General features: G+C 43.5%; 3 protein-coding genes across 3 annotated transcripts; all 3 read left to right on the top strand.

Annotated features, from left to right (window-relative positions):
• The first annotated feature begins 254 nt into the window (after nucleotides 1-254).
• LOC117142237 (plancitoxin-1) lies at nucleotides 255-2000 on the top strand. Its single transcript, XM_033306090.1, has 2 exons — nucleotides 255-405; nucleotides 951-2000. Exons 1-2 carry the CDS (start codon nucleotides 302-304, stop codon nucleotides 1945-1947), a joined length of 1101 nt encoding a protein of 366 aa, XP_033161981.1. The 5' UTR covers nucleotides 255-301; the 3' UTR covers nucleotides 1948-2000.
• A 445-nt stretch (nucleotides 2001-2445) lies between these two features.
• Nucleotides 2446-4403, top strand: LOC117142238 (SPRY domain-containing protein 7). Its single transcript, XM_033306091.1, has 3 exons — nucleotides 2446-2678; nucleotides 2921-3487; nucleotides 3543-4403. The coding sequence occupies exons 1-3, from the start codon at nucleotides 2573-2575 to the stop codon at nucleotides 3638-3640; spliced, it is 771 nt and encodes a 256-aa protein (XP_033161982.1). The 5' UTR covers nucleotides 2446-2572; the 3' UTR covers nucleotides 3641-4403.
• A 34-nt stretch (nucleotides 4404-4437) lies between these two features.
• LOC117142234 (tubulin alpha-3 chain) lies at nucleotides 4438-6070 on the top strand. The gene is made up of 3 exons (XM_033306086.1): nucleotides 4438-4745; nucleotides 4803-5106; nucleotides 5170-6070. The coding sequence occupies exons 1-3, from the start codon at nucleotides 4520-4522 to the stop codon at nucleotides 6005-6007; spliced, it is 1368 nt and encodes a 455-aa protein (XP_033161977.1). The 5' UTR covers nucleotides 4438-4519; the 3' UTR covers nucleotides 6008-6070.
• The last annotated feature ends 8222 nt before the right edge of the window (nucleotides 6071-14292 follow it).

The raw sequence follows: 14292 nt of genomic DNA, 5'->3' as shown, positions 1-14292 counted from the left end.
TTATCAGCGACCTCTCTGTGCGACTGATCTTTCGCAATAAGTGGCTGACCCCTCAGATAGCCGACCATGTGGCGATAGGCTGGGTAAAAACCCACTCCAACTGCTAGATAAAGCAGGCAAACAGCAAGGATTTCAGTTTTCACTCGATTCAAGCGTTTTTACCTAGTGAAGAAATCGGAAAAGATTAAGATGGATTTCTCTCTGCGGCTGAGACACCCTGTATGAGCAGAGAAGTTGATTGGATTGGATTCACTGACACTTATTTAGTTGTTTTCCGGCCGAGCAACTTGAAGGTTGTACAATGCGATCTCTGTGTTTCATTTTGCTGCTCGTTTGGTTTCTCAGCCAAACCGAAGCTAAGTCTAAGGTTTCCTGTAAGGATGAAGCTGGAAACGATGTAGATTGGTAAGTATTCCGGTTAACAGAACAAACAATAAAGAGTTTAGCTCATACATCATCAATTTGCATTACTTAATGTGCTTATTACTTATAAATATTGGCCTTTCACACACTTTTTCATTTCTCTGTAGTCCCTGTTTGCATATCATTAACAATTTGCAAACACAACGTATTTTAGTTATTTATATACACTGCTGTATTGAGATTATTCAAAACGAGAAGATAAACAAATTGAATATAATGAGTTCAAGTTCAAGCGGAAAAATTAATAATAATGATACAATACTGTGTCACAAGAAATTAAAAAGCAATTAGTATAATATTTTGTTTCCTAGTCTAATTTGAACGATTAGTTGGAAACAAACACTATCAATTTGATAACAATTTCGTCATTTTATACACTTTCATTTTTAAAAATAGATTAAATGGTAATCAGCTTTTTTTTTAAATATCTTAGAAACAAGTTCCAGAAGATTGAGAGGTTTTCTTGATTAAATCAACGTGTTTCTAATTTATTTCATAATTTTTTTAAATATTCCTTTACATTTTAGGTGGCACCTTTACAAGCTGCCCAAGCACTACCAGCACAACGATTTGGGCAAGGACACCAGTGGCTTGAAGTACCTGTACGTGACCAGCCAGAACTACGACACCTGGCAGATGTCGGGCAAGTTCATTAGTGACCCCCTATCGCTGCCTGCCCAGACACTTAACCCCTTGAATGCCGATCCCAGCCACACTCTGCTGGCCGCCTACAACGATCAGCAGCCGAATGGCACTGTTTTCAGCAGCGGTGGTCATGCCAAAGGAGTGGTGGCCAGTGACGGGGAGACGGCTATTTGGATTGTCCACTCGGTGCCCAAATTTCCCACGATTCCGGACTACAGCTACCCCACTTCCGGCGAGCAGTACGCACAGAGCATGCTATGCGTCACACTGAAGGGCGAGGATCTGGAGAAGGTTGGTCAGATTCTGGTGTACAATGAACCGCACTTCTACTACCAACGTAACCCGCTGGCCACTCGCTCCGATGAGCTGTTCCCGAGCCTGGAAAGGGCTCTGCATGGTCAGTGGCGCACGGAATCACCGTTCCAGAAGGACTTAGAGCTGCGCAGCTTGGACGGCAAGAAGTTCCGGCTGTTTGGCAAGAGTGGACGCGCCAATGTGGAGCTGTACGCCGATGTGGTCGCACCCACTCTGGATGTCAGTCTTTTCGTGGAGGCGTGGCGCGACGGTGCCGGCAATCTACCGAATAGCTGCGATAAGTCCGACAAGATCCTCAACGTGGAGTCCATTTCCAATCCGGAGCTATCGGTGGACTTTAGGACTACCCAGGATCACTCCAAGTGGGCGGTATCTCGCCCCACGGGCATTCTGATCTACCACTGGCGAGTTGGCGGCGGAGATTGGATTTGTGTGGGCGACATCAACCGGCAACAAGGTCAGTTGCACCGTGGTGGTGGAACCGTGTGCCACAAGAGCGCCAGGGTATCCAATCTGTACCGCCAGCTGGTCGCCAACTACGACAAGTGCGCCGAACAGGAATAGAATCTGGATTTACAAGGATTATTTGTAAAGTTGCGTCAAGAATGAAATAAAAACTATTTTTGCATTACTTTTAATGCATAAAAGAAAATGAAAGGTGTTAAAAAAATGTATTATTTATGCAAAGAACTTATTTGCATTTAATAATTTAAATTTCAAATTTAAGGCGCCTTCTTTTCTTCTTCTTTCTGCTCTTTTCCGCACGCTCGCTAGCGCCATTTCTCCAACATACTTTTGTAGTACATTTTAGGTACTAAAAAACGCATTGAAAACTAGGTGGCGCTCGCACTAAACATTTGCTTAGTTATATAGCTGTTTCAAAACTATTTGACAAAAATCATTGAAATATTAAAAATCATATATAAATTATTTATAAATGCGTTAATTGCATATTGCATAGATACATCTATTTATATTTTTATTCTAGCGCCACCTATCCGTCAGTCTTCTACCCATAATTATCACATATACCAGAAAATTCAAATTCAGTATGACCATCAGCTGCAAAGAAAACAGCTGTTTACAAAAACAAAACCAAGCGAAGAAGCGAAAATTATTGGCGATTTTTAAAATCCAAATAAAAACAAGATTATACGAACAGAGTCGGAAAACCTTCATAGATTTGGGGATGTTCTGCTGCCTACGCACCTGTCTCAATGGAGGCCACATGAGGAAACCCACGGCAACCAGTCGCCTGCGGGAACCCGATGTTCACCTGGATGCAGCGCATATGGGTAAAATTACACTAAATACAGAAGGATTAAGTTACACTATCGTAATAATGGTCAACTAAAGCGATTCAGAGAGAACTAATGTGTTTTTCCAAAAGACTGATTTGTTTCGATAATGAGTGATACCTATAAAGATATCCACATTCCCAGTTTTATCGCACAATTCAGATACGTGATCAGATAGCAATATATGTACATACAATACAATCTTGTATCTTATTAATAATATATCATGTATTTAACAGGACCTGATGTTATCCTGTTGTCACACCAGCTGCGCGTCACGGGCACTGGAGGCGTCCTGGCCACGGCGCCTTTGGTGCAGTCGAAGTCCTACTTCGAGGTGAAGATCCAGCACGGAGGCAGCTGGTCGGTTGGCTTGGCAACGCGACAAACGGATCTCAGTCGCAAGAGCGGCGGCGGGGATCGAGAGTCGTGGTGCCTGTGCTCCGATAATGCCACACGCCACAATGACCGGGAGGAGTTCCGACCAGTGGTTCAGGCCGCTTGCACCACTCAGCCGGCGAGGACGAGCAATGGAATCCTGAACAATAGCGCTGCCAAAGCGGCCGGACTCATTGCCATCGAGGATTTGCAGCAGGAAGATCTGCTGATGACCACTGGAGTGGCACCATCCGATGTGGATATCGGTGATTCGTTGATGGCATCGCCACAGCGAGACTTTCCCGATGAAGGAGACATTGTGGGCGTTGCCTTTGACCATGTGGAGCTGAATTTCTACTTCAATGGAAGGAATCTGGAGGTTCCATTCCGAAATGTACGAGGAGCAGCACTATTTCCCGTCATTTATGGTGAGTTACCTCTACTACTCTTAAGAGAATCTTGATCCTTATTTCCTATTTTCAGTGGGCAATGGCGCCATTCTGGACATTATCTTGGATAATTTTTCGCACGGACCACCACCAGGATTCGAACGCATTCTATTGGAACAGTCGCTTCTTTAGATAGTCCACACAAAAAAGCCTTGAACAAATTAGCAGCATGAGAACAAATTATTAACAAGAATAACTTAAAGACGGTGCATTTTAGGACTTTAGGCAGCATTTTATTTCAGTAATTCAAAGCTTTTATTTAATGTAAAAGTTTAGTTACAAGAAAGATACTTTAAGTTTTAAAATATAAACTTGTAGTATAAAACAAATTATGTCCACATTTTAGTTTTAGTATAAGTAAATCCTTTGCCATATTTCTTCTCTAGTCAAAAAGTAAAGTTTCCAAGCTAAATTCTATCTCACAACCACAACAACTATTAAATTATATCACTTACTTTGGAGTTTGTATATTTTCTCCACACATTTACTTAATTTAATCGTAAAATGCACTGTTCTGTTCTCATTTAGACATCAGGTGTATAAACTTTGTAAACTCTCTAGTCCTTGCACTACCCAAACCGAAAGTATTTGTATAATTTTATTAATGTTTTGTAAATTATTTACGTAGCTTGAACTCGCGACTGCAATTGTATTATACACAGAGATACGTATCTGCATACAGATACAGATGAATTTTTTTGTAGGACTAGGTGGCCACAATTCAATTCGGACTTCAAACACATTCCAATTTACAACGGCAACGTACTCGAGCACGGAATTACCTAACTAATTGTAAGAATATATCTATATATCTAATAAATTGTATCTACACGTATCCAACGCTTCGAAAACTGATTAATCCGCGCGCGGACAATAAATCAATGTTATGTACTTACTCCGTTGTGTGGCAAGTTTTCCTAGTTCAGATTGTCAAGGAATTGGTTTTAGAGCATTTTGGAAAACTACTTCGCCAGAGAAAGAAAGTTAATGGTTTAAATTAAGATATGACACATGTCCGGAAAGGGGGAGATCATCCAGATCCACATCGGCCAGGCCGGTGTGCAGATAGCCAACGCCTGTTGGGAGCTCTTCTGCCTGGAGCACGGCATTTTGGCCAATGGAAGGCTTACCCAGTCGTCCATGGACGACTCGTTCCTCACGTTCTTTGAGTTCACCAGCCATCAGCCATGCGTGCAGCCACGACTCGTCATGATCGACACGGAGCCCACAGTGATAGGTATGTTTCCACCAGTAGACTGGTTTGTGTAATATAATTTGTTATCTTCCTTTCCAGATGAAATCCGTACCGGCTCCTACCGCAACCTCTTTCATCCGGATACTTTGATCACGGGCAAGGATGACAGCGGCAGTAACTTCGCCAGGGGCTACAACCTAATGGCCAGCGAGCTGTTGGATCGCTCCATGAATGGCATTCGTCGCGTGGCAGATCGCTGCAGAAATCTCAGGGGTTTCCTGGTCTTTCGGGCAATTGGCGGAGGTTCTGGTTCCGGGCTAGGCACTCGCATCATGGAGAGACTGGTCGAAGACTTTGGCAAGAAGATGACTGTTGTGGAGTTCCTCGTGTATCCTTCGCCTTCGTAAGTTGAGGTCACATTTGGGTGTGTTTTCTGGTACTCATGTGCACTTTGGTTTGCTCCTAGAATCTCTCCGGTTATTGTGGAGCCATACAACGCACTGCTGGCTGCCCATTTCTCCATGGACTGCGCGGATGTATCGTTTATTGTGGACAATGAAGCTCTATACGACATATGTGCTAATACACTCAATGTCCCTGCTCCCACGTATACAAATCTCAATAGGATCATCGCACAAGTGGTGTCCAGCTTTACGGCCTCGCAGCGTTTTGGCGGCGGATCGACCGTGAGCTTCCAGGAGCTGCAGACGAACCTGGTGCCATATCCACGAATCCACTATCCGCTGATCAACTACGCACCACTGGTGCCCATTTCACACTCGCAGTTCGTCAATATGTCGACGGCCCAGCTAACGGGTCAGTGTTTCCAGATGAGCAACCAAATGGTCAGGTGCAATCCCTCGCATGGCAAGTACATGGCCAGTGTGCTGCTCTACCGCGGTGACATCGCACCCAATGAGATCAATACGGCGCTGGAGAACATCAAGCGGAACAGGTCTTTCCGATTTGTCGACTGGTCGCCCACGGGCTTCAAGATCGGCGTGAGCCCCATGCCGCCGTACTATGTTCCTGGCGGCGATCTGGCGCCCACCAATCGCGCCTGCGTGGCCATCTCGAACAACACGAACATCCGGATCGCCTGGTGCCGCCTGGTCAACAAGTTCGACAAGCTCTATCAGCGGCGCGCCTTCGTCTATCACTATGTGGGCGAAGGACTCGAGGAGGGCAACTTCAACGAGGCCTCCGAGAACATCTGCCAGCTGGTGCACGACTATCTGGAGGTGGATGCATCGGCTCCCGCCTCGCGACGAGACACCGATCCGGAGGATGACTCGCTCGACTGATATGTGCTCTGTATCTGCCCCTTTCGTCTGTATTTTGAATCAACGAAATTTTAATAAATTTAACTTATTGAATATTTTACTAAAGACTAAGTGGTACTAATACCTATAATATAAAATACTATAAATTGTAGAAAATCTTAAACTGACAATCTTTTGCTAAATATCTTCTGAGAGTATCTTCGATTCGGTCTGCAAAGGCACCCAGCCCTTTTATATCTTTTTCTTCCGAGGCTTTCGTCAGCTCGAAACCGTTGCCCAAATTAAGTATTTATGGTTGGCTAAAACAAACATTGACCCAGCCTGCAATTTGCGTTGCTTGACCCCAGCGCCAGAGGGGCAAGGGGCGCGCGGATAAAAGGGGATATGGAGCCGATGGGCATGGGCGTGGCCGGTCGGGCCGATATGGGGTATAATTAAAATGATCGCAGCTCAGGGGCTTAGCACGTACCGAGGCAAAAGTCGCGCTTATCGCGATCGCACCCAGGGCAAGGTCTTACCGATCCGGCATCTTCGGATGATCTTCATCCCGGAACGGCGGGACTGGTCCCTTAACCCCTTGGTGGCCCCACCGCTGGCAGCTGTGTGTGACGTGACTTACGCACGCTTAGTGCGCGATTATCGATGAAGGGATCTTGGCCAGAGCACGCAGACCGCTCACTTGGCCATCTTATCAGCGGGATGGCTAACTTTTGGTGTGGTCCTTGCGCAGGATGACCGCTGTTATTAAGGGCACTATCATCATGAGATCCCGGTGCCTTTCCGCCAATTCCTTTGTGTGTTAACTGTTGCTAATCTTAAATTGAAGTCGAGCCTCTCGCTTTTGTTTCGCAGCGTGAGAACCGCTGCGTGTGGCTTTAGCCCAAACTTGATTTTAATATATATACATCTTTTTTCAGGGGGTGTTAATGAGCTTAAGGAAATGCCAGAAGGACCACCTTGGGCTGCACAGTTAGTGCGAATTAAGCTGTTATTCCGTTCGACATGGGCTAATAAAGCAATTCGCTCTGATTGCGAAAAGAACGTGGCTATCTGAAGGGGTAGATATTGGTAAGGCAACGAAATGAATGGCCTGGAAGGACGACCCCTGGGCCACAACATTTGAAATATCTAGTTAACTCTGGGGCTGCCCTGACCTCCTTTATTTATGCACTAATCCGTGGGAAATGCTTGTCGAGGCACCTGGGGCCGATTTATGCCACAAACCAACCAACGAACAAAAGGAACAACAACCATTGCTATAGCCCGCACCCGCAACAAAAGAGACAGCAATTCAAGATCCCAATTAAAGGTCGATTAACAAATGCTCTACAACTCTAGGTTGTAAAAGGATATGTAAATTAATATATCTTTGTATTATTTTCCTTAGCAGAAAGATGCATCCTTTGGATATGACCTCAATCTTCAAAGTATCTCAAATTCTTTGCAGTTGTTAGTTTAAATATCAAAGTGTTTCTGACTTCTGCAGTTAGAGGTACAACAATGTAACAAGACAGATCTTCCCCAGACATCATAGTACCCGAAGTGAGAGTATTGCAAAGAGGTAAAAATATTAAACAACCGTCGAGTGAATTAATAAAGCGCCTTGCGAGGCGGCCACGCATTAAACGACACACACCACAGAAGACATTGCAACGAATCCAGGCAGGCCAAAATCCAAGAAAGAGGCAGGAAAAGCTCCAGCTCTAGTCCGCCGACCCATGCCACATGTGTGCGAATCCGAATAGATGCCACATGACTGACCACTCCAATGCACTGCACACTCCACTTTTGTTGTTTTTTGTTTTTTTTTTCATAGCCGAGGGCAAACATTTTGGAATTGCAATTTTCGACTTCATTTCCAGGCTCTGAACGCCTTGGTTTGGCTTTATTCCTCCTCCTCCTCCACCTTCTTTTTCTCGAGTTCGAGGCACAAGGCAACACCTACCAAGGCATCGAGGCACCAAGCCACCAAATGGCCAAAACAACAAAAAACACCACAGCCCGCTGAGCCGTCGGTGGGCGGTTGAAACTGAGGCAGGAAACATAAGGGAGGCGACTAGACACTTAGAAAAAATCCCACATAATTCGGGAATGTATATAGAAATCAGACAACTGTTATAAAATGTATCTAAGATTTTTTTCAGAGTTTACTAGGAATTTACTCAGTACATATTAACAATTGTAGCGGTGGATGATTTAAGCTAGCATCCTATTGAAACGATCTTTTTTTGCTAGAAGATCTCAAGTAAAAAGCTATAATTTTTAATAATTAGTAGTCAGACATTTCTAAATTAATATAAATAGCATTCAATAAGCTTAAGTAATGTTATTCTTATAATCTGATATGATATTTTCCCACAGTGTATGCCATGTAGCAAGTGTTTCGATTTATGTTTTTGCGCCTCGGCCGCCACAGCTAGGCTTTACGCTATATATGCTACATGCTGCATGCCACATGCGCTCTGGCCGACTCTCGACTGCGGCATTTTCATTCAAAATGTTTAACCAGCCCGCCGCAAGACCACTTGTTGCTCTTTTATTCATTCAATTTGTCAGTTTTGCACTAGCACAAAACGAAACCCAGTCGAAACCGAGGCGAAGATCTCCACTGCCCCTGCCCGTGCCCCGCGTATCTTGGGGGTGGCGGGAGAAGGATGTGGGGATCGAAGTCAAAAGGTTATCGCCACACTTGCTGCATTTATGCGGCCTCATCATGTGGCATGATCATCACGACGATGATAATGACGCCGATCTCGCCTGCGCTCCATGTTTACATGGCAAAATTATTAGTGGTAATATTTGTGAAATATTTGTTTTCTAATCTGTAAACACCAATCATATTAGCAATTTGAATATGACAGCGCCAGCTCCAAACAGTAACAGGCCTTGTTGTTGCTTTTGTTTGTGCGCTGCAGAGAGGGTATATCGGTTTTGGGAATAACTTGGGCACATACCATATATAAATTTGTAGTAAAGGAACTACAGAGATGGTAAGTTATCAGTATCAATGAAAACAAAAGCACAACATTCAAAGGAACTCTTAGCAAGTACCATATATCAACTAAATCATACCCCTTGTTTTTTAGCAGTAACATAGGTAACATTCAGCTGCATTCAAAGAGCATTTAAATAGTCGGCTAACCAGGACTCCTGCCATTTTTATAGGGACTCTCTGTGGTCAACGGTCAGTGGCTTTCGGCTAGTATTTCGGTTATTATGTTGCTTTTGCCCGCTTGGCATCGATGGGTGGGTGGTGGGTAGGTGGGGCGTGAGTTATTATCTATTCAATTGTTGCACTTTGCTGCTTCCTATTGCCTCGAGACCTGGCAATGGATGCCGAACGCCAGCCCCATCCATGCCCCAATGCTCCTCCCTTTTGGAAATTTGTTGGCTATGCGGTTATGAGGCGACTGGCATGAAATTTATGATAAATGCCAAGATCTCTGCAGCTTTTGAATCCGACGCGGCTCGTTAGCCGTCTCCCAAGCATCGTTTACAACACTTTAAGAGGATTTTACTGCCGACCCAGTCGCTGGCAGCCATTAGCAAGCCAATTGACATACTCCTTGACAGACAGACTCTGAGGAGAGCTCTAAGTGCATGGAATTTATCATTGACGATGGATCGTCGTCAGCGACGGTGTGTGGAGTCGAAGGTGGAGGCGTTTGCCAAAAATGGCACAAATAACGACATAATTTGGCCACAGATCTGGCCAAAATCGCAGATCAGCAGCACAGCGCTGCAGCCACATTTGCAGCCAAATGCCAGGCAACTTGCAACATGCAACTCGAGACTCGAAAATCCCTGGCAGCGACAATCGACATATGCAAATTGACTGTGAAACGCAGACGACGCACGCCGGATGGCAGCCAAAAATGGTGTGCAAATCGTTAGGCCACTTTGTAAGTACACTGGGCGAAATTTGCGAGAGTTTGTAAATTTAACATAATATATTAAGCCAAAAAAAACAATCAAACTATGTAGCCTAATTGAGGGATAAAGCATACTTACTCCTTAACTTCATCTAAATTAATTCTAACAATGGGATGTTACTAAAAATATTATTTGTATAAATTGTATAATTTGTATAAATCCATTTGAATTCTTTCCTATTGAACAAAACTTCCTAAAGCTAATTATTATTATTTTTTACATTATTTTTAAACTTAAATTATATATTTTTCCCAGTGTCCCAGTCGTGCATTGCATAGCACGCACATAAATAATTCAATTAGTTATAGTAGAAATTAGCGGACAACAAACAGTTTGTGAAAAGATTTGCCAATCTGACAGTCTTTGATCTCTCGGGGGCCATTTGAGCCGGCAGATGACATCATCTAACTAAGCCATGACTAAAAAACGGCCAGATCAAATGGATTTTTATGCCGCCTGACTGAAATGGCCAAATGCCATGCTGGCTATCGGCGGTTAGCATGTGAAAAGCATAGGCCATGTTTGAACTTGAAATTCCATATTAAGTGCATTTTGGAATAGAATCGAATGGCTGAAACTGAGTCGCAGTCCATTGTGGTTTTTATTCGATTTTTTTTAGCTTTTAAGCTTTTGTGCTGGCATGGTAATTACTCTGGCTAAAAACTCTGGGCTGCAGCCTTGCAATTTGAGCAACAAAAAAGTCAAATTCTGCACTAAACGCAATTAATCAAGTGCCTTGGGTCGTGCCTGGCCAAATGTTTTCCACTCCTAATGATGCCGTGGTCATATACTCTACTCTATACTCAGTACTCCGTACGGCACCCCTCTCAAATATGGCCTGGGTCAAAGTTCAAGCCGACTGCAAACTGCAAACTGTGCTTAATGTCTCACTTATGGCCAAAAGACCAAGACCAAGCCTCTCCTCGTTGCGTGAGAATGTTTTTGGCCGCGAAGCGTTTGTCAAGCTCCAATTTTCCGCGGATCGCAGTCACGTGTCTCGAAGCCAATATCTTGATGGATCGACGCGGCCAGCTGGATATCTCGATTGGGGAGTCGGGCATTATATGGCCTGATAATTTGGCTTAAATGCGTGGCCAACTCCACTCAACGGCCGTCGGTAATCACAGGGTAAATTAAAGTTATTGTGCACTTCATAGCGACTTTTTGATACCTGCTTTTAAACTTTTATAGTATTAAAAGTTTATAGTTGCTAAATTATAACTATTTGAAATTCAAATATAATTTTCAAGTATAAATATTTGCATGCTTGTGCGCATTACTTTTGATCTAACAAAAAGCCATAGTCGTAAAAAGAAATGTATACGTTTAGCATTCTTATGAGGTAATAAATCAAGCTGTGATATGAACCAATCTATTGGAGTGCGAAAGAATTATTTTGATGTATCTGAATGAATATATTTCCAATCCGATATACCCCGCGGTATCTGTTCGTACCTTGTATAATAACTGTCTTTGGTAGTCGTTCCTAATCCTAATCATTTTTGAACGCCTCACGAGGCGTCATAAATGCGCTGAAAACCGTAGATAAAGACTGAGGAGGGGCAGGAAGATAGTACGGCTGGTAATTTTGCATTTTTAAAAAAACATTGCCAAAGTGTTACAATTTCCATTAGTTACAGTTATTTGGTGAGGCAACCGGACTCACCAGGCACAATTATCAACTTTTTGCGTTGATTACGATGATGGATTATAACACTTTGCCAGTGGTTCGACCAGTGGCGGCTAGAAAAACTGGACCCGGCCGACAGCGAAATTGAATGGGCGCCACAAATGGCAGCACTTGGGGGCAGGGCAGCTCCCAATTGCCATTTCTCGTCTGTCTTTATGTATGTATATGTACCACATATACAAGGCATATACGAATAAGTGCGTCTGGCATCCTGGACTTGGGGGCACAGAAATTAATTTAACAGCTTGACAGGATTACGCGGGAACAGGGTCAGCAAAGCAGAAAAAACCCGCTGACAGGCAGCACGAAAACTGATTGGTCACAAGTCAAAACCGGGAGACAGCCCAAGATCTTATGAACCCTGGAGGCCATGGCGAATGTGGCCAGCGGTTGGAAACCATGGCCAATTAGCGGACCATTTAACACGTGGCCAAAATGAATGTGGAACCAGGGGGACTACTACTGAGGCACAGGTGCATGCCACTCCATCTCGCTGTCTTTGGGTGTGCTAATTGAGCCGCGATCTATGACAAACATAAATGTATTCGGGGAGGTTCAAAAACATGCAATCCGAGATGTGCTAAATTTGGCATCCGCACCGAAGAATACACTTGAATTCTGGAATTCCACTGCGAAAGTTTAGAACAATATGTTCTGTAAACAATAGCAACCATTTGTTATTATTTGTGAGTGATTCCTCTCATTGAAGCATCTTCTTGTTTATAATCTAAAGAGGAATAAACAGGTTTATTGTTTTTTGTGATAATTGCATTAACAGCTGCTGGTTTCCGGTTGTATAAAATTATGAAATAATCTAGTGCTTAAATAAATATGAGCAGATTAAGTGATGCCCGTGTAGATTCTCTGAATTTATTTGTTTTAGAAAAAATCAATAACTTAACACACATGCTCAAGTAAATTAGAATTGTTCTTGTTTATGGAGCCAATAAATAAATTGATGTATAATGCTAGCTTAGCTCATATAAAACTCAAGATTAATCGTACATACTATGTACATAATATAACCCTAAGAAAGGGTATATCAACTCAGAAGTCGGCTTAACGATCATTGACTAGACCATTTGCTATATAAAGTGGCATATGCAAATATGCCGACGATTAGGACTCCGTAGTCCGACTGGTTACCGGATTGGACTGACTTTTGACTGCTGGCTACTGGCTCCTGGCCACTGGCATCTCCACCGACTGCCGCCGGCCGATTAATCAATGATAAATCCGAAATAGATAAATGACCAGGCACATGGCAAATGCTGTGTGGTCCCCCCATTGCAGAGCTGATCACCTGCTGTTGCTTCAGTGGCTTCTGTTGGCTCCAATCTGTTGGCCAAACCCATTGGGCTGGCCGCTGTTGCCCTGCTCCTTGGATTTCAATAGCGGGTGCAAGATAAATGCTCCACTGATGATGCTGACAGAGAGCCAGAGCGTTCAGGAATGGGAATGGTCTGGAATCCAGATCCAGTTCACCACCCTGCATCATCGTCTGGGCCCGTCATCATCTGCATCGGCTCTTTATGGGCATTCTCAATGTCCCGGGACGCATTTGCATCGTACGGTTAATTGTGACCGCTATTTGTTGACCAATTGTGGGTGGCAGCCGCACCACAGATGTACTGCACCACTAGCACCACTGAGCCACCGAATTCGGCATGTCTTGGCATTCTGCATATCCCGAAATACAAAACTGAGAACGGGCTTAGGCATCCATTCTTGTTTTCTGCGTTCTCTACTTGAAAGTATTATCATTTTGTTGAAATCTGAATTTTTTGGAATATTTTGCTTTGCATCACTTAACAGCTTTTGTTTGTTTTATTCCAAATGGTCGAGTCATAGAGCTTAATATTAGTATAAATTTGTTTGGCTAATCGGCACGTATGGCAGCAGAATCTTTGTGTTTTTGGTTTTTCTACAGGCTAAATATATCACATAATGTACTAAATATTATATGGTACCATAGAAATAGTATAATATTTAATATTAGTATATTTATAAATTTTTATACATATTTAATAATAGTATAATATAAAATTTATAAACTGGAATTAAATGGCACAATCGTAACATTTAAGTCGAATTAAATTCCCAAAATAAAGGGTATTCCAGTAGGACTTAAGCATAGCAACTCCGATCTGGTTATGTTTCCGCATCCAATAGGGTATTGCCATCGTCTTACCACTCCATCCTAATGCTCCTCCTTCGGCATTTGCGTGGTGCCATTCGCGAGTGTGGCACTCTGATCCAGGTTCGCACAGGTGGCACTTGGAGCGGTGACACCGCTGCAGAACTCCAATGGTCGTGGACGTGTCCTCCTGCGAGCTTTGCCCTCGTTAGCTCAGCAGCACGTTGCTGTTGCAGTTGCAGCTAGCCGGATATCTATATATAGCCAACTGGTGTGATTTTGATTCATGGCGCGATTATATGTGCGCACGCAGTTTATCTTCTTTTCTTATTTCTCTACGGCTTTTTGCCTTATTTTGTTTTTTTTTTTTTTACCTGCAACAGCAGCACAGTAGCATTGGCACAGCATGAAGGCCTGAAATCCGAACACTTTCTGGAGGAGCTCCAGCCGGCGCGCTGTTCCTGGATCCCCCAATACCCCGATCCGTCCCTGTCCCCTTGCTTGTGGCACTTAACATTTTATTGTTAATAAAATATATTACAAGGC

This window comes from Drosophila mauritiana, chromosome 3R, assembly GCF_004382145.1.
Source record: "Drosophila mauritiana strain mau12 chromosome 3R, ASM438214v1, whole genome shotgun sequence".
In the NCBI taxonomy this organism is placed as follows: Eukaryota; Metazoa; Arthropoda; class Insecta; order Diptera; family Drosophilidae; genus Drosophila; species Drosophila mauritiana.
This window is presented reverse-complemented; position numbering and strand designations above follow the sequence as displayed.